General features: G+C 45.8%; 1 protein-coding gene across 1 annotated transcript; it reads right to left on the bottom strand.

Moving 5' to 3' along the window:
• Positions 1–12,367: 12,367 nt before the first annotated feature.
• On the bottom strand, positions 12,368–14,147 carry CCL19 (C-C motif chemokine ligand 19). Its single transcript, XM_039247070.1, has 4 exons — positions 13,936–14,147; positions 13,046–13,172; positions 12,728–12,821; positions 12,368–12,639 (listed from the first exon to the last, which is right to left on the bottom strand). Exons 1-4 carry the CDS (start codon positions 13,994–13,996, stop codon positions 12,619–12,621), a joined length of 303 nt encoding a protein of 100 aa, XP_039103001.1. The 5' UTR covers positions 13,997–14,147; the 3' UTR covers positions 12,368–12,618.
• Positions 14,148–18,380: the final 4,233 nt, after the last annotated feature.

Genomic DNA, 18,380 nt, shown 5'->3' with positions numbered 1-18,380 from the left:
CCAAAGGCAATAAGCTTTGTCTCATTCGCTAACTCTAATTCTGAGGCTGGGTTTGGGTCAGGGGTTGGCAAATGTTTTCTATAAAGGTCCAGATAGTAAATATTCAGGGTTTTGTTGGCTATACTGTCTCTGTAGTGACCATTAAACTTTGCTCTTGTAACAAAGGAACCATATGTGTTCCATATGGTGTTGAAGGAACCATAGACAATATATAAATTAACAAGCATGGCTCTATTCCAGTAAAACTTTATTATTTACAAAAATAGGTGACAGGCTGTATTTGTCCCCTGGGTCATAGTTTGCTAATCCTTGGTCTGGATCAGTATTGTTGGGAACGTGAGTAGGGAGTGGAACATGCATGCCTTGCATTTGTTCTTACCAGTAAAGGGAAAACCTCCAGGTTTCAATATTCAAACTCTTATGTTTGAATCTGGCTTTATGACCTTGGACAAATGAGGGACGAGATGATAGTTTCCACACTTGTAAAATAGAAATAATATATATCCTGTGAGGTAGTACATGTGCCTGACTCACAGTGGGCACTAAGTGAGAGTTAGGTTCATCTCTGTTTCTCATTTATCACCTACCATGTATTATCAGTATTAGGAGACTTCTCTTTATGGTATCCTGGGATGCAGTGAGGACAGTTCAACCTGGCTTGCTGAGTTCAAGAGTCCAGGTCCTAAGAATGAGCTTTCATACAAGTTATATAGGTAGAGCTCTTGCAAACTCCAAATTTCTCTCTCTCTCTTTTTTTTTTTTTTGCAAATAGTTTATTGTCAAGCTGGTTTCCATATAACACCCAGTGCTCATCCCCACAAGTGCCCTCCACCAAATTTCTCTTTTTATTTTATTTTATTATTTTTTTTTTTAATGTTTTTGTTTTTTATTCTTTTTTATTTCTAGGAGAGAGAGAGACACAGCATGAGCAGGGGGAGGATCAGAGAGAGAGGGAGACACAGACTCTGAAACAGGCTCCAGGCTCTGAGCTGGCAGTCAGCTCAGAGCCCGATGCGGGGCTTGAACCCACGAACGGCGAGATCAGGACCCAAGCGAAAGTCGGACGCTTAACCGACTAAGCCACCCAGGCGCCCCCAAATTTCTCTTTTTAAAAGCTCTCTGCCAAAAAGCTTTTTAAAAGCTCTTATCTGCACTGTTCCAAACTTAAAACTACTCTAGTACCCAGGAAAGGAAAGGGCTCTCCAGTCAACAAACACTATTAGACCTAAAAGCAGTTCAGCCTCACTCTTTTTTAAAAAAAAAGTTTGTTTATATTGTGTGAGAGAGAGAGATTGAGAGAGAGAGAAAGAGAAAGAGAGAGAGAATGAGAATCCCAAGCAGGATCCATGCTGTCAGCGCAGAGCCTGACACGGGGCTAGAACTCATGAACCATGAGATCAGGACCTGAGCCAAGATCAAGAGTCAAATACTCAACTGGCTGAGCCACCCAGGTGCCCCAAGTCTCCCTCTTTCATATTACCCAGGATATCACCCTGTTCCCAAGGTGGCTTTTCAAGCTATTTCTTCCCAAAAAAATGCTCCTTTTTTTTTCCTTTAAAATTTTTTTTAAAGTTTATTTTATTTTGAGAGAAACAGAGTGCAGGAAGGGCAGAGAGAGAGGGAGAAAGACAGAATTCCAAGCAGGCTCTTCACTGTCAATGCAGAGCCTGACATGGGGCTTGAACCCACAAATCACAAGATCATGACCTGGGCTGAAACCAAGAGCCAGACACTCAACCTACTGAACCACCAAGGTGCCCCACAAATGCTCCTTTCTAGGAGAAAAGATTGCATTCATGTGTGTCTGTGTGTCTGTGACTGTGTGTGAATCGTGTGTGTCTGATATGCCCTTGTGTCCATATTGTGATTATAAGATTAAATGTCTGTGGTATGTCCTTTGATGTATATGAGTGATTGACTATGTGCCTGTCTATGTGTATGTGGGTATGGACATATGTAGGTGGTGTGTGGGTGTGTATTCTGTCTGCTTCAGTCCATCCAGTTGTGGTTCCCAACCTCACAGGACCTGCAGGGAACATCTGTTGCATAGGGAAAAGGGGATAGGAGGCTCCCAGCCTGGGCTGCAAACCTCATAGGGCCTCTAGAGGGTGTCTAGTGTATACAGAAAATGAAAATGTGTGGTTCTTGGCTGTGGAGTCAGGGCTTTGGTCTGAGGAGGTTGAGCTGTTTTGTTCCAGGAAGGAGCTGGAAATGAGCAAGAAACCAAATGACTCAGCGCCTGAAAGTCCCTGATCCTGGGAAGGGGTCTGCTTCACACCTCATCCTTCTCTAAACCTTCTGTCCTATCCAGAGGGTCCTGGTGCTGCCAGAGGGGCAGAGCTTAGCTCTTCAATGCCAGAGTGTGGGTGGAACATTGCACAGAACTTCCGGAGGTGACAGGACATCAGGATGGGGAGAAGTCTTGAGCAAGAGTGCACCCCTTCCTACCTCCTGCCCTCTGGAGCTTGAAGTAACACCACTGCCAGGGTTTCCTAAGCACCCCCCCTCCTTCATTTCCTGCAGTTTGGGCTACTCCTGGCCCCAAGGTTCCTGGGCCTGGGCTGAGCTTGCTTGGGAGAAGTGTAGGAAACAAGGGCAGAAAGTGACCTGTGTGGCTTGAGATGAAGAACCTGGGGGCTCAGAGAGAAGGCAGAGGAGGCTGCATGGAGGAGGGATCTCTGCAGAGCCTTGAGGATGGGTGAGGCTGGAGGGAGGATATTCCAGGTAGAATAAACAGCAAGTACAAAAGCTCAGAGGAGAGACAAGGGGTTGGGATTAATCCCAGTGCTGGTGAGGAAGGGGAAGGGCAAATGGTGAGAGAGGCTATGTATGTGTGGGTAATACCTGGGGTACTTGAGACGCTTTCTCCTGGTGATGCCATGCCTACTGGTCAAAGATAATGGAAGACCCTTGTAACCTTAATCAGGCAGGACCACTAGGGGCTTGTCTTCCTTGGGTATGAAGGTTTGGGTCCCTTAGCAGTCATAGAATGTCAACCAGGTGAACTACCAGTTGGAGGTAGAGAGGAAATGAATCATAGAAGAAGTGTGGTGAACATAATTCTAAAATTCCTGCCCCCTGGTGTGTATGCCCTGTATCTCCTTGCTTTGAGGAAATCCTCTTGACCTCTAGACCTGTGAATATGATGGGATACCATTTATGGGATTAGGTTATAATATATGGCAAAATGGAAGGATTTTGCAGATGTAATTAAGATCCCTGATCAGTTGACTTTGAGTTCATCAAAAGGGAGATTACCCTGGATGGGCCTGACCTAATTAGGTGAGCCCCTTAAGAAAGTGTCTAGGAGCCCCTGGGTGGCTCATTCAGTTGAGTGCTGGGCTCTTGATTTTGGCTTAGGTCATGACCTCACAGTTCCTGAGATTGAGTCCTGCACCAGGCTTCACATTGATAGCTGATAGTGTGGACCCTGCTTGGGATTCTCTCTCTTCTCTATCTGCCCCTCCCCCTGCTCACACTTTCTTTCTCTTTCTTAAAATAAATAAACATTTTTTAAAAAGTGTCTAGAGTTGAGAAATAAGAAGCAGCCTTAAAAATTTTTAAAAAGAGATGCCTGGCTGATTCAGTTGGTAGAGCATGTGACTTTTGATCTCAGAGTCATGAGTTCAAGCCCCACATGTAGTGTAGAGTTTACTTAAAAAGAAAGAAAGAAAGAAAGAAAGAAAGAAAGAAAGAAAGAAAGGAAGGAAGGAAGGAAGGAAGGAAGGAAGGAAGGAAGGAAGGAAGAAAGAAAGAAAGAAAGAAAGAAAGAAAGAAAGAAAGAAAGAAAGAAAGAGAAAGAAAGAAAGAAGCAGCAGCAAATGCTGTCATGTTGTTTTTGAATAAGCAAACTACCATGTTGGAGAGAGGGCCATGTTGCAGGTAGCTGTAGGAACTCACGGCCTCGGTTCTGCAAGCACAACTGACAATACTTTGTGAGTTTGAAAAAGGACTCAATCTGAAATGAATTTGCAGCCCTGGCTGACACCTAAGTTCAGTTTGGTGAGACCCTGAGCAGAGGATCCAGTCAACGTATACTTGGACTCTTGACCTCCATAAATAATAAACGTGGATTATTTAAAGTTGCTAAATTTGTGGTGACCTGTCACACAGCAATAGAAAACTAGTATGAGAAGGAAGCACATAATAAATGCTATTAAGCCTCAGGGCTATTTTCATAGCTATTGACTATAGCTTTGAACCATATTTTCCTTCTGGTTTTGAAATGTCCCCATTTTGGGGGTGCCTGGGTGGTTCAGTTGGTTAAGCATCCAACTTCGGTTCAGGTCATGATCTCACAGTTTGTGGGTTTAAGCTCCACATTGGGCTCTGTGCTCACAGCTCAGAGCCTGGAGCTTGCTTCTCTGTGTCTTCCTCTCTCTCTGCCCCTCCCTGACTCATGCTCTGTCTCTCTTGTCTCTCAAAAATAAACATTAAAAAAGAAACCATGAAATGTCCCCATTTCTTTAATTGACTCCCCGTTTCTTTCATCCTCCTTTATTCCATTCTTGAAGATGGATTTTTGTGGTAATATTATTACTATTCACAATGATGCTGATTTATTTCTCTTCCTGGCAGTTGCTCCCTTAAAATTAAGCATGGTTGTATAACCCACTTTGACCAATGAAATGTGTATAAAAATGGCATCTGTCATTTGTAGATAGAAGTGTTTAAACAAGAGTTCCTCTGACTGTTTTTCCTGGCTGCAGTGATCATGGAAACATGTGTTGAAATGAAGAAACATACTGAGAGATCAAGGCAGCCTGGAATGTTGAGCCACCACATGGAACACAGCTGTGCTAAAGTCCCGCCTAGACCCACAGCAGGCTTGATATGCATGGGGAATAGAATTTTGTTGTGTTAAGGTACTCAGACTTAGTGTCATTTGTTATTTCAGCACAACCCAGCCTATCCTAACCAATCAGGTGTGTTGGTGGTGGTTACGAGGTTTTGTAGAATAGAGATGAGATCATAACAAATTAGAAGAAGAATAGATGCCACCCTGAGATCTTGGATTTAGAACTGGGTTTTTGCTATGGGCTGAATTGTGTCCCCTGAAAATTCATATGTTGAAGCCCTAACCCTTAGTGTGACTATCTGGAGATAGGGTCTTTAGGAATTAATTTAGGTTAAATGAGGTCCAAGGGTAGGTCCTTAATCTGATGAGACTGTGGCTTATAAGAAGAGAAAAGGAGCAGCGCCTGGGTGGCTCAGTTGGTTGGGTGTGTGATTCTTGATTTCAGCTCAGGTCATGATCTCATGGTTTGTGGGTTTGAGCCCTGTGTCAGTCTCTGCCCTGGCAATGTAGAGCCTGCTTGGGATTCTCTCCCCACCCCCATCTCTCTCTGCCCCTCCCCCATGCACACCTGCACTCTCTCTCAAAGTAAATAAGTAAGCTTTAAAAAACATTTTAAAAAAAAGGAGAAAGAGAGATCTCTCTATCATGGGACATAGTGAGAAGGCAGTCATCAGCAAGATAGGTAGAGAGCTCTCACTAGCTCTCAACAGAAATTGACCATGCTGGCACCTTGATCTTGAACTTGTAACCTATAGAACTATGAGAAAATGTCAACTGATTAAGCCACCCAGACTATGGTATTTTATTATGGAAGACCAACCTGACTAAGACAGATGTGGTAGTTGCTAAAGCTCTGAACAATTTCTCTTTGGGGAGGGCTGAAGTTTTTTGGTTGTGTGAACAAAAGTGATATTATATTAGATGATACCCTTAAATTTTTAAGAAGGTTAGGGTTTGGGATAAAGGGTGTATGTTGGTGTTGGATAGCCAGAGGATAGACTATCGAGGTATTTATCATTGTTTTCATTGCCCACAACCTTAACTCCCTCCTATATTTGAAGAATTTCCCATTACATTAGTCTTAGTTAACGAATAGTTACTTTCCATTATGAAATACCCAAAGGTCACATACTTATTCTTCTAGACCCCTTGGGCACATAATTTAGGCTTAGCCAATCAGAAAAGCCTCATGAAGATTGTAAATAGAAAGATAGTAGTGATGCAAAGGAGCAGGATTAGTAGAAAATCTATTTTGATAGTGGTTAGGAATGGTGGCAGAGGTGATGTGTGTTTTCCAGGGGCACTGTAGCTGTGATTCCAGATGTAGAATCTGGCAAGCTGATCACCAGACACTTGTGGGGCTTGAAGCAACAGTACAAATGAAGGCCAACATACTGTGTATTTAAATATTTAAAAGTTATAAATCAAATAAAAATACATTTTTCTTACTGCCTTGAAAAATATGCTTTTAGAGCAACTTGAAGGCCAGGTTCAAATTTAGACTTCTTGGACTCCTTGGAGTTCCATGATGGAATGAAGTGATAAGGGGAGAGCCAAGCTCCAGCGCTCTACTTGTCCTCTTCCTCTTCCTCCCCTTCCTATCCTGTACCATGAAGAGCCTCATGTGCCTGGTGTAGACATTCTAGCCCCATACATACAAGCTCCTTCCATGTTCGCTGGAAATAGCTACCTCTTGGCAACTCTCTGGATGCAGAGAATGATGCAGTCTATTCTAGGAAGAATGGCTCTGTGGAAGAGGACTGCCTGGACTCTCGAAGCTGGTTAGGACTACTTGGGCAGGGAGTTCTCTATTTTCAGTTCCTGAAATGTGGTCTAGAAGAAGCACAAGCTATAGGTCGGTATGTCCCCTTATCCCTGTATACCCTTGGCCCTGTGTCCAGAAATACAGCTGGAAGAGAGCCAGAGCAGAGCCCTCTGAAACATGGAATGCAGGGCAGGGGCTCCAGCTGTCTGGACATAAAGGTGGTACTGGCATTTGGTATCCCCTTCTGGGGATGCTGTCCTGGGGGATGTCTTTACTGTCCTGGCTCTATTACAGGCTTTGCAAATGGTTCTGGCTGCTCAGCCTCCCTTACTCGTCCATTTTCTACAACTTCTTAGGGTCTTTTCAATAAATTACTTTTCTGTTTAAATCAGCTGTGAGTTTCAATAGTTTCCAAGTAAGAAACTTTATTAATACATTTATCTATTTGCCTTTTTTGGTGTGGTGCGCAGGTACTGTAACCTTTGTTAGAGGGTTTCATTCAGCTTCATGAAGTCCAAGACCGTATCTGTCTTGTTCACTATTGAAGCCCAAGACCATCTCTCTTGATCACCTAGAACAGTGCCTGGTAAGAATAAATGTTCTGGTTTCCAGTGATGTGGCATCACTTTAGACACAAGGATTTGCTGAGCTAGGACCCTATATCATGGCAGGTCTTAGACTTTGGGGGGCCCTGCACTAACAGACATTTTGACACTTAGTGTTGCTATGCCAAGAAGTTCCATTTACTTAGACTACAGGGAAAATGGTATCCCTGGAGTTGTACAATGTGGATGTCCTGCATTGTATATCCTGAACACCAGGCTTAGTGTTCCTAACAGCGACAGGCCTTCCTGAGAGGAATAGTGACCTTATAGTAATGGGGGATCTTAACATTAATGGGGTCTTGTCAACAATGAGGACATTATTAGGTACTGAGATGCCTGTCAGTAGGTGTTCTTGGATTGATGGAGGACTTTTAAAGTTTTGGTTCCCTGGAAGGAAGGGATAGTTTCTTCTGGGAGGACGCTCCTTGAAATGATGATCTGACAGGTATGTGATCAGCAAAATGATTGAGGTTTTGATGGTGATGGGTCTAGATTTCCAGGGAGTGTGATTCTGAGAACCAGAGCCCTGGGGGACCCAGTTGTCCTGGTAAGGCATTGTGGAAGCTGCTGAGGTTCAAGCCATCCCACTTCTGCTGTGTTGGAGCCCAAGGCAGCTCATGTCTTGTGCTTCCACATAGGAGCTGTGGAAGACTAGAAGGTCCTAGCAACAGATGTAGGGCAGAGAGGTCTGATTCCTCCATTTACTCTGATCCTCAGAGGCTCAACCCGCGTTCTTGTCCTCCTCTCCTGTCCTGCCTGATCCTGGCCCCTCAGGAGATGGACATGGCCTTAGAAATGGGTCTTTCTGGAATCTTATCCCACCCCTTTGGTCCCCAGATGTTCTGCCCTGTGGAGGTTCCCCCCAGAACCTGGCTGGCTCAGAAGCCTGGGCCTGTAACTTCCAGGAGCCTTGCCCACAGCACCCCATTGTCTGGACCCTAGTTTTGGGGTTCCCAGGCCTACCCTTCTATTCCTTTTTTCCTTTTAATGTCACCTAGTCTTGGCCTCTGATACTTCCCTGGAAATGGAGGTAAGAATGTGGGCATATTTGTAGCCTGATCCCCATCTCCACTACTCCACTTTGGGAAAACTGAGGCTTGAATAGATCTGGAGAACCTGTGCTTATTACCTCTTGGAAGCTTTGGGGAAGCTAAGTCCCCTTTAGCTGGAGAGCCCAGGAGACTAGAAGCCCTCCAGGGGGCATCTCTGTGTTTGGGCTCAAGCACTGGGGTCCTGCCTGAGCCTCCAGCTTCCCCTCTTGTTTGTCCCCAGCTTTTCCTAGCAAGCTAAACTTTTCTACCCCAACAGGATATCCCAGCCCTGAGCCCTGAGCCCTTAGCCCTCAGCCCAAGTGCTACCCATCAAGCAGACTTGGGGTACAATCTCAGCTCTGCCACTCACTAGCTGAGCTTACACTACCTATCTGAGTCTTAATTTCTTCATATATAAAATGGGACTAGTGATCTCCATCTTATAGGGTTGCTAGAGGATGCAATGATATAATGCACATAAAGGACTCAGCTTCGAGCCCGGCATGTGATTAGCAACCCAAAGTAATGACTTTCACTATTCCCTGAGGGCCACTTCCTCAGACCTGGCCCCCCTGTGTTCTTTTCCACTTTTATTTAGGAAATAGGTCAACTCAGAGAGGTGGTGTTGTAGCTAAGAGTATAGATTCTGTAGCCAAACTGCCTAGCTAAGATCCCCCGCACCTCTACCACTTCACCATCTGTCCAGCCTGGGCAAGCTGCTTAACTACTGCACCTCAGTTTCCTCAGCTGTAACGTAAGAATGATACTGGTACTTAAAGCAGTGCCCAGCACTAGTGGCAATATAGTTGGTACCACAGAGCCATGTCATTCCATGTGGATAAGTCTTAGGGGCCACTGAGGAAGTTCTCTGACCAGAGAAGTGCTGGCTTATTCTTAAGAGGGGTTCTTAGAGGAAATTCCCCCACTTGGGAGTCCTGCTCCTTTGTGAGACTGTGATTTCCAAGATTTTCTGGCTGGTTCTGAGTTTCCCGGAGGCCAGAAGAGGGGGGGCCTGGGGGTGGGGGCTTATGAGAAATGGACTATGAGCTGATGAAAATATGATCAAAACCGTATGGGGCTGGCTCTTACCAAACACTTACCCATGCAACAGAGACAACCCCCATGCCTTGAGAACTGGATGTACTCCAGGTATGAGTGGGGTGGGGCATCGTGGGAAAGGGCCATTTTCAGTTACATTTTTTGTTAATCAAAAGAGTACAGGGGCTTGTTCTGTGCCAGCCCCTGAACAGAGCAATGTTGGCAATTGAGACCAACAGGTCCAATCCCTTTCCCAGGGAACTCTATCACTAGACAGGACAGAGAGCTTTTTGTCCATCGTGTAGATGGAAGCTGGGAGCTGTCTGAGCAGGGATGTCAGGTCCCTTTAGGGAGATGTTGGCCACTGGGGCCATAGGCCTTCAGAGTAGGGGGTTTTCACTCAGCGGCTGACCTTAAACCTGTATCAGGTGCCATGGGCCCTAGACAGGAAGATGTCTACCTAGAGGCAGGCAGTAAGACCCCTGTCTTCTGGTTGAGGAGCTAGAAGTCCATACTATCCTTCGGAGAAGCTAGCAGCCTCATCATTGTCAGGTAGGCTTCTGGCCTGCCAAAACTTGGGATAATGACATAACACTTGTCAATGAATCATAGTGAAACAGGGAACAGGTGTGATTAGATAAAGTCACAGTGCTGAGAATGTTCGACTGGGGCAGGACAAGTCACGATTGCTGGGCTAAGCCCTCATGGATCTGGTAGGGAGGTAAGAGGATAAGACTGAGTGCCCAGCAGGGGTTGGTGGCTGGGGAACGGAAGACATTGTCTGGACAAGGGGTGGGGAAGGCTGCATCCCTACTCCCTGTGGTACTCTAGTGTCCACCCCTTCACACTTCCTTGAAATTCCTCATTCCTCAGGCCTCCAGGGTCTGGTAAGCTCCTTCACTAGCTCCTGAATTATTTTCTCTCTTCCTGAATCTCAGCTTCTTCTTTGTTCCCAGAGTGTATCCCTGGGGACCAAAGAAGTAGGGACATTTCTGAATGTGTATGACTTTGGGTGGGGGGCTATGTGAATGCTGGGGGTTTAGCCTGAGACCTAAAGATTCATGAGTCAAATCTTTGGAGGGACTCTTAAAAATTAAGTTCCCCTCATACACTTGACTGATGGGGGGACTAAGGTTTTGGAAAGGGGGAGTAAGGAAGGGACTTGATTGGAGTGGTTCAATGAAGTGCAGAAGTAGGATTGGGGGCTGGGCACTGAGCTCAGGGCTTGTTCCTGTCTGCCTCCGCCCACCCCCCAGTGGCAGTGGCAGGGAGGTAGCCTCCAGGGATCTGTCATAGCAGCATCTTCCTCAGGGCTCCCTCCTCTCTCCCCTCCCCCCAAGAGTCCAGGGGGAGGTTTTGTGTCCGCCTCTCTGGCAGGCTGACCTCCACTTGGCTTCACTGGGAACTGAGATGGATTTGAGGCAATGTGCTCCCCTCACATCTGTGTTTGTCCTCTGCCTGCTGGAGGGCAGTGCACAGGGTCCAAGAGGTGTCTGGAGCTTCATGGTTGACTGCCTTAATGGATGGATGGGTAGATGGGTGGATGGATGGATGGCAGTCTAATGGATGCAGAGACAGCTAAATGGATGGATGCATGGGTGCGTGGATTGAGTGAGTAATTTCTTTCAGGCATCACAGCCAAATTTCCCAGCCATAGTGGATGTTTTTGCAAATTATCCCCATCCCACCCATTCCTTGTGATTCTAAGACCTGGGATATCTCAGGTTTTGAATACCTACTTCTGGGAGCAAAGGGGAGGAAGAAGCTGCTATGATCTCAGCTCAGTGAGGAGGGGCTGGCACAATCCCCTCACCACTGCTCCCCTTCCCAGCCTGCCCAGGCCTGGTTTTGTTACCGGATGAAGTATATCTGGTACAATGATGATGCTTCTTTCCAGGTGATAATGCTCAGTCCAGTGTCATAGCTACCATCCAACCCCAGCGTCACAGACTTGCTGCTCTCTGTGGGACAGTCCCTTAGAGGTCATAGTTGGAGAGCAGCTTCCCCAGGGGATGTCCCAAGCATGAGGGGTTCACTCCTCTCAGAGCAGCCCCATAGTATATTCCAAAAGTCACAGGGCTTTCATCTCTCAAAGAGGAGACTCCTCTGTAACTCCTTGGTCTTAGTGTTACCTTGGCCCTGGTGCCCACATGGGCTGCAGATTTGTGGTGGATTCTTCCATGCTGAATCTCCCTAGTTCTCTGGCTGCTCCTTATTCCACCCTCTGGGCTGTTTCCCCTACTGACTTCTGGCTCCCAGGTCTGTCTATCTCATACTACCAGAGAAGTGTGGCCTCAGGATTGCTCAGACAGGGCTGGTCCTAGCCCAGCCTGACTGAGTGAGAGAGGAAGACTGGCCTGAAGGTCAGATTCTGTATGGACAGATAGCCACTCACTACTGGATGTTGAGCCTTTCCTCACATATTCATTCATTTTCTAGACAAATATTTATTGAGTGACTTCCTTGTGCCAGTGTACTGGACAGCAGGGAGACAGTGGAAACCAAAATAGACCTCCCTACCTAGGAAGGCAAACAAACTGTCAGTTATAACTTAGTGTGATGAGTGCTGCAAGGGGAGAGGGGCAGGGCTCCTTGGAGGCTTGGGGGGAAGGGAGGCTATCCAACCCAGCCTGGAGTCAAGGAAGGCTTCCTGGAGAAAGAGTCATCAAGAACCAGATGGGAAGGCAGGTGAGCTGATGAGAGAGAGGAGTGTTCCTGACAGAGGGAATGGCTGATTGGGTACATATCGCAGCCTCCCCCCTACCCCCCCCACCCCAGATAGTAGAGCTGGGCCTCTTCCTGCCCCTGGCCATGAGAGCCGGTTCTTGATACTTGATAATACCCTTCCCCGCTGGTGAAATCTGATCCCTGAGACACCTGGATACTTTGCCTTGGAGAGCAAAGACTGGGAGGCATGAAACAGTTTGGTTCAGTCAGAGAACAGACATAAGTTCGAGTGTCATAGGGTTGTGAAGAGACATGAGGTGGGCCCTGTTGTGGGAGTTGATCCCAAAAATGCAAGGTATTAAGTAGGAGTCCACAAGAAGGTTGCTTAGGTTGTGGAGCCATTCCATCTCCCCATTTCTTATCCTGGTCCTCTTGGACAGACAACAAACAACACACAGATAGATCCATGGGTACCAGTTGGGCTTTATTAGAAGCACTGCAGTCTGGGTGTGGAGGAGAAGATGTTCTCCTGCCACACTCTTACTTGCTCACACTCACACTCACATTGACACTGCAGGCCCTGTGCCAGCTGGTTCAGGTCTGGTGCAGAGTTGCTGGAGGTCTGATCCTCCCTTCTGGTACTTGGTTCCCCAGGGCTGCAGTGATTCATCACCCTTCACTCAGACACAGGGCTCCCTCTGGGGCCGTCATGGGTTAACTGCTGTGGCGCTTATTCTAGGGGAGGAAGGAGTCAAGGTCATGGGCTGGGGTCTTGGGCAGGGACTCTGAGGGAGGATACAGGGCTGGGGAAGGCTGGGCTTGCCTTTGCAGTGTTCCTCTGCAGTCTCCGGATGATGCGGTCCACCCAGGGCTGGTCTGGGGGTGCACATAGCTGGTGACCTCTCAGTGTGGTGAACCTGGAGCCAGAGGTCAGACATCAGAGAGAATGGAGCCCTGGAACCCATCTCCCTGGTAGGCCCTGGTATGAGGGGCAGGAAGAAGTGGGGACCACATCTGGGAATGATTTTCAGGGGCTTAAAGATGTTGGGCTTGTCAAGGAGAAGAGAGATAAGATGGTGGGGGGTATCACCAATGGCTGATGGGGGAGAAGAGGTTAGACAAGCTCCTCCCTACAACTCACACGACAGCAGGCACTCTACAGCCATCCTTGATGAGGAGGTAGCGAAACGCTCGCACGATATTTCCAGGGATGGGGCGCTGGGTTACAGACAGGCAGCAGTCTTCAGCATCGTTGGCACCACCCAGAGCTGGGGGGGGGGGGGGGGGGGGGGTTGGGGATAGAGGAAAAAAGGTAGTGTCAGGGCATAAGTACCCTGAGGAGAGGAGGACATAGATAGCTCTAACTGAGATTAATGACACGTGTGTGTGTGTGTGTGTGTGTGTGTGTGTGTGTGTGTGTGTAGGCAGCTAAATCTGTTATTCAGCTGGTATATACCAATATGGCCCTAGTTGTTGCTAAATGTATTAACGTACTTCTAAGCTGTTTGGTAAACAACCATTGCCCTGAGCCTCACAAATGCATTCCTGCTGCACTGATCATCCCAGCTTCTCTCCCAGGACTCTCAACTGCTGCGTCAATGAAGAGTTGATGCCATTCACAGCATGGGGATGGGGGTTGGGGTTTGGGGAAGGGATGTGGGGAGTGGGGGTGGGTAGCAGGAGGCTGGAGTTAGAGGACTTACGAATTGTTAAATATTTTAAGTACCACTAACCCTGTCTCCCATTCTTCTGTAAGCAGATATATACTGTTTTCTCCTGTCTGGGAAACTGAGGCAACAGGAAATAGAGGCTGCAGAGGAAAGGGTAGCCATAGGCCCCGGGATACACCAAGAGACAGACAAACATTGGAATTCAGGGGCCCAGTTACACCCACACTCACAGGCACACACAGTGTTCAGGGAACCCCTGGGTTCACCCAAATATGCAGACCTAACTCAATGTCCTTCACGTCCAGGGTCAAGTAGTCTGCCATTTACACACCCCCTCCCCCATCTCTAGCATAAACCTTACCAGGAGAGGTCCAGAGAATCAGCAGACTGAGGGCCAGTAGTACAGCTGCAGGGGATGCCATGGAGGGTGAACAGAGGCAGACCGGCAGAGAGCGGGAGCACGGGTGAATCTCTGGGTGTGTGTGAGTCTGTGTGACGCTGAAAGTTGGCTGGGAGTGGGAGGGAGCAAAAGGAAGCTCACAGGAGTCCTTGTGGGGTGTGAGAGGGTCTGGGAATGTGAGTGTGAAAGTCTGTGTGAGGCTGCGACTGTCTCCTATTTATGGCTTGGAACTTTGACTTTCCCTGCTCAGAAATTCCCCTCCACATCCATTCCGCGGATTCCCCTTTGCCCCCCTTTTTCTGACGGAACCTGACCCTGCCCTCCCTCTTCCCGCCTCTGTAACTTCCCCGCTCTTCTGCTTTCTTTGGCTTCATCTCCGAGAACCTAAGCAATCTTCAGTCTGGCCAAGAGAAGGGACCATGAAATCTCAGCTTCAGATAGAGGTTCTCCATTATTGCCTTATTGGTGGCATTTGCATCATTAACCATTGCACTAGCTTTCAGTGGTGATAGTCAGGATTGGGGGTGGGGTGCAGAGCAAGGAGTTGCATCTCCTTCCCCAGGTTTATCCCTCTCACTCTTGTCTCTGTGGTTATTCTCTCTGGTGCTGGTGGTGGTCTCTCTGGTGCTGGTGGTGGTGAGGAAGGCTCTCTGGGGCTCTCAGAATAACTGTGGAGCCTGGGGTAGCCTCCCAGTGCCTGCCCATCCATTATCTGGGAACCAGTCCCTTCCTTGGGACAAGTAGCATTGAAAGAGAATGTTCCTTGGGAGGATGGCCAGCATCCATCCCACATCTCAGGCCTTTGGGAATCAACTTCCTGGCTCAGCCAGCACTACCCTTTCTCTTTTACCATGCTCATATGTTTAACACTTGGGTCAACAGAACAGCTGGAGGGAGTCTGGCCTGGCATAGCCCCCTTCATCTTTCCCCTCCTCTCAATCCTGGGAACCAAGAGGGAATTTTTAATGAGAGGGGCTGGTCAGCTCATACTCAGACAATCCCCGAATTTCAAGGAATCAACAGATGGAGCAGGGAACAAATGGTTTCCCCTCTTTATGAGAAAGGCCAGAGACAGACGAGAAGAGAGGACTCAAAAGGGAAATTAATATGGTAATACCCATTCAACGATCCCACCCAAGCTTTAGACCCTCTTTTGGATGGGGAGGTGTTTCCCTCATAACTTTCTGACCTATCTTTCTTTCCATCCATTAGTAACAATAATAATAATAATAGTAATAATAATAGTAACAGTATTTCTGATTGTTTACTCTGTGCTAGGCTCTGAATCAAGGACTTGACTTTCCTAGCTTCCCCAACAAAACTGTGAAGTATTTTTAATTATTATCATATTATTATTGTTTTACATGTAAAGAAAATGAGGCTCAGAGCACAAGGTCACATGGCAAGTAAGTGTCTTGTACCTATGTGTCTTTTGCTCTAAGGTTTACAGTCTTTACCACTATCCCACACTGCCTGTCTGCCTATTGTTCATTGATCATAGAATAGTACAGAAGGGTAAGACTCTACAGATAGAATGCTTTGGTTGGGACTCAAATTCTGTCACTTATTAGCTGTGTCACCAAGTGCAAGTTATCCTGTTCTTGTGTCTTTTATTTTTTTTTGAAGTCAGTATTTTCATTTTTTATTCTCAAATTTTTATTTAAATTCTAGTTAGTTCACATATAGTGTAATGGTGGTTTCAGGAGTACAATTCAGTGATTCATCACTTACATATAACACCCAGTGCTCATCGTAACAAGTGCCTCCTTAATAGCCATCACCCATTTGGCACATCCCCCTACTCACCTCTTTTCATTAACTCTAAGTTTGTTCTCTATTGTTAAAGAGTCTCTTGTGGTTTGTTTCCCTCTCTCCCCCTCCCCATATGTTCATCTGTTTTGTTTTTTAAATTCCACATTTAAGTGAAATCATATAGTATTTGTCTTTCTCTGATTGACTTACTTTGCTTAGCATAATACAATAGTTCCAGCCACATCATTGCAAATGGCAAGATTTCATTCTTTTTGATGGCTGAGTAATATTCTATTGTATATATATTTCACATCTTCTTTATCCATTCATCAGTCAATGGACATTTGAGCTCTTACCGTAGTTTGGCTATTGTTGATAATGCTGCTATAAACGTTAGGGTGCACGTACCCCTTCAAATCTGTATTTTTGTATCCTTTGGGTAAATATCTAGTAGTGCAATCGCTGGATCATAGAGTAGTTCTATTTTTAGTTTTTTAAGGAATCTTCATACGGTTTTCCAGAGTGGCTGAACCAGTTTGCATTCCTACCAGCAGTGTAAGATGGTTCCCCTTTCTCCACATCCTGGCCAACATCTGTTGTTTCTTGAGTTGCTAATTTTAGCCATTCTGTCAGGTGTGAGGTGGTATCTCATCATGGTTTTGATTTATATTTCCCTGATGATGAATGATGCTGAGCATCTTTTAATGTTTCTGGTAGCCATCTGGATGTCTTCCTTGGAAAAATGTCTATTCATGTCTTCTCATTTCTTAACTGGATTATTTGTTTTTGGGTGTTGAGTTTGATAAGTTCTTTATAGATTTAGATACTAACCCTTTAACAGATATGTCATTTGCAAATATCTTTTCCATTCTGTAGGCTGCCTTTTAGTTCTGTTGACTGTTTTCTTTGCTGTGCAGAAGCTTTTTATCTTGATGAAGTCCCAATAGTTTTTGCTTTTGTTTCTTTTGCCTCCAGCAATGTGTCTAGTAAGAAGCTGCAATGGCTGAAGTCAATGAAGTTGCTGCCTGTGTTCCTCTATAGGATTTTGATGGTTTACTGTCTTACATTTAGGTCTTTCATCCATTTTGAATTTATTTTTGTGTATGGTGTAAGAAAGTGGTCCAGTTTCATTCCTCTGCATGTTGCTGTCCAATTTTCCAAACACCGTTTGTTGAAGAGACTCTTTTTTTCCATTGGATATCTTTCCTGCTTTGTGAAATCTTAATTGACCATATATTTGTTCCTCTATAGGTGCTCCTCTGTCTTAATATCCTTATCTGTAAAATAGGAATGGTGCTAGATCTACTTCTTAGGACTAAGTGAGGTAATCCAAATAAAATCCTTAGTTTAGAGGCTGGTTCATAATAAACACTCATCAAATATTAACTATTGTTATTAATCTATCCTTTCATTTAGATATATGTCAGTTCATCTGTCTATCCATTTTCCACTGATCTATGCATTCTTCTGCTTATGGTGTTTTGGATTGTGTTCTGTTGTTCCACCCTCATCCATTCTCCACTCTTCTCTACCCTGCTCTGTTCTCTGGAAGGCTGATCTGTGTAGACTGAATTGCCCTCCAGCTTCTGTTCGAGTTTGGCCCACAGGAGTCAGGAGCAGGAGATCAGGGGTTGTAGGAGAGAGAGGTTAATTCCCCAGATCCCTCATTTTGGTGCAGTCCTGGCAGTCAATAATTTTCTTTCTGGTAGTTGTTCTCAAAGAGTGGTCTTCAGACATCAGCAACAGCATCACCTGGGGGCTTGTTATAAATGCAAATTCTCAAGTTCTATTCCAGACCTACTGGAAAAAAATCTGTATTTTAACACACCCTGTAGGTGGCTGATACATGCTGAAGTCTGAGAACCATTAATCTCTAGTTATAGATCCTTTGGGGCTGCCTCCTCTCTATGGGTCTCTCTGTAAGGCTCCCAAAACATTCTTTCCTCTTCTTGCCCCTTGAGGCTTTGGTATAGTAATGGTTTCCCACTGTTGCTAAACCCTGGGTGCCTCACTGTCCCATGTTGTTTTCTTAATCTGACCTTACCACTTAAATAGCTCCTTTATTAAAATTTTTCTTGTTAAATTTTTTTGAGTGTGCCACCTGCCAGGATCCTGACTGATACAGCAAATGGTACCAGAAGAGATTCAAGGAAATAGATTCCCACAATGGGATTCTAGGATTGGGCTAATCATATATTTGATGAGTGCATAGATAATCTCTTTACATGGGTAAAGAAGACACTAAGTAATCTGGAACATGAAGAAGCATCACAGTCACTTGGATTACCACCAGTGAAACATAGGGTTGTAATGTTGGTGGAGGGGAAGGCATTAGGAGATAAAAATGACTGAGGTACCTAATTACTATGGCCATGAATGGGACTTCGAATAGTGATTACATATATTGTTGAATGGGCTGCCTGTTTTTGATAATGCTAGCAAAATAACATTTGAAAAAAAAAGGTGGCTTGAGCATCCAATTCTTCATTTGGGCTCAGGTCATGATATCACAGTTTGTGAGATTTAGCCCTGAGTTAGGGATTCTCTCTCTCCCTCTTTCTCTGCCCCTCCTCTACTCTTGTACCCCACTGCCACCAAATAAATAAATAAACATTTTAAAAAATGGATGAAAAGTGGGGCGCCTGGGTGGCTTA

The sequence above is a fragment of the Hyaena hyaena genome, unplaced genomic scaffold, assembly GCF_003009895.1.
Source record: "Hyaena hyaena isolate Hyena2069 unplaced genomic scaffold, ASM300989v1 scaffold_289, whole genome shotgun sequence".
Taxonomy (NCBI): Eukaryota; Metazoa; Chordata; class Mammalia; order Carnivora; family Hyaenidae; genus Hyaena; species Hyaena hyaena.
Note: the sequence above shows the minus strand (reverse complement) of the source record. Positions and strands in the feature narration are given on the sequence as shown.

Excerpts from the sequence above, each read along its gene's own strand:
- CCL19 (XM_039247070.1), bottom strand. The coding sequence starts at position 13,996 with ATGGCATCCCCTGCAGCTGTACTACTGGCCCTCAGTCTGCTGATTCTC. Across the intron at positions 13,173-13,935 it reads GATTCTCTGGACCTCTCCTG|CTCTGGGTGGTGCCAACGAT; the intron begins GTAAGGTTTATG and ends CCCCCCCCCCAG. Across the intron at positions 12,822-13,045 it reads TGTAGAGTGCCTGCTGTCGT|GTTCACCACACTGAGAGGTC; the intron begins GTGAGTTGTAGG and ends CTCTGGCTCCAG.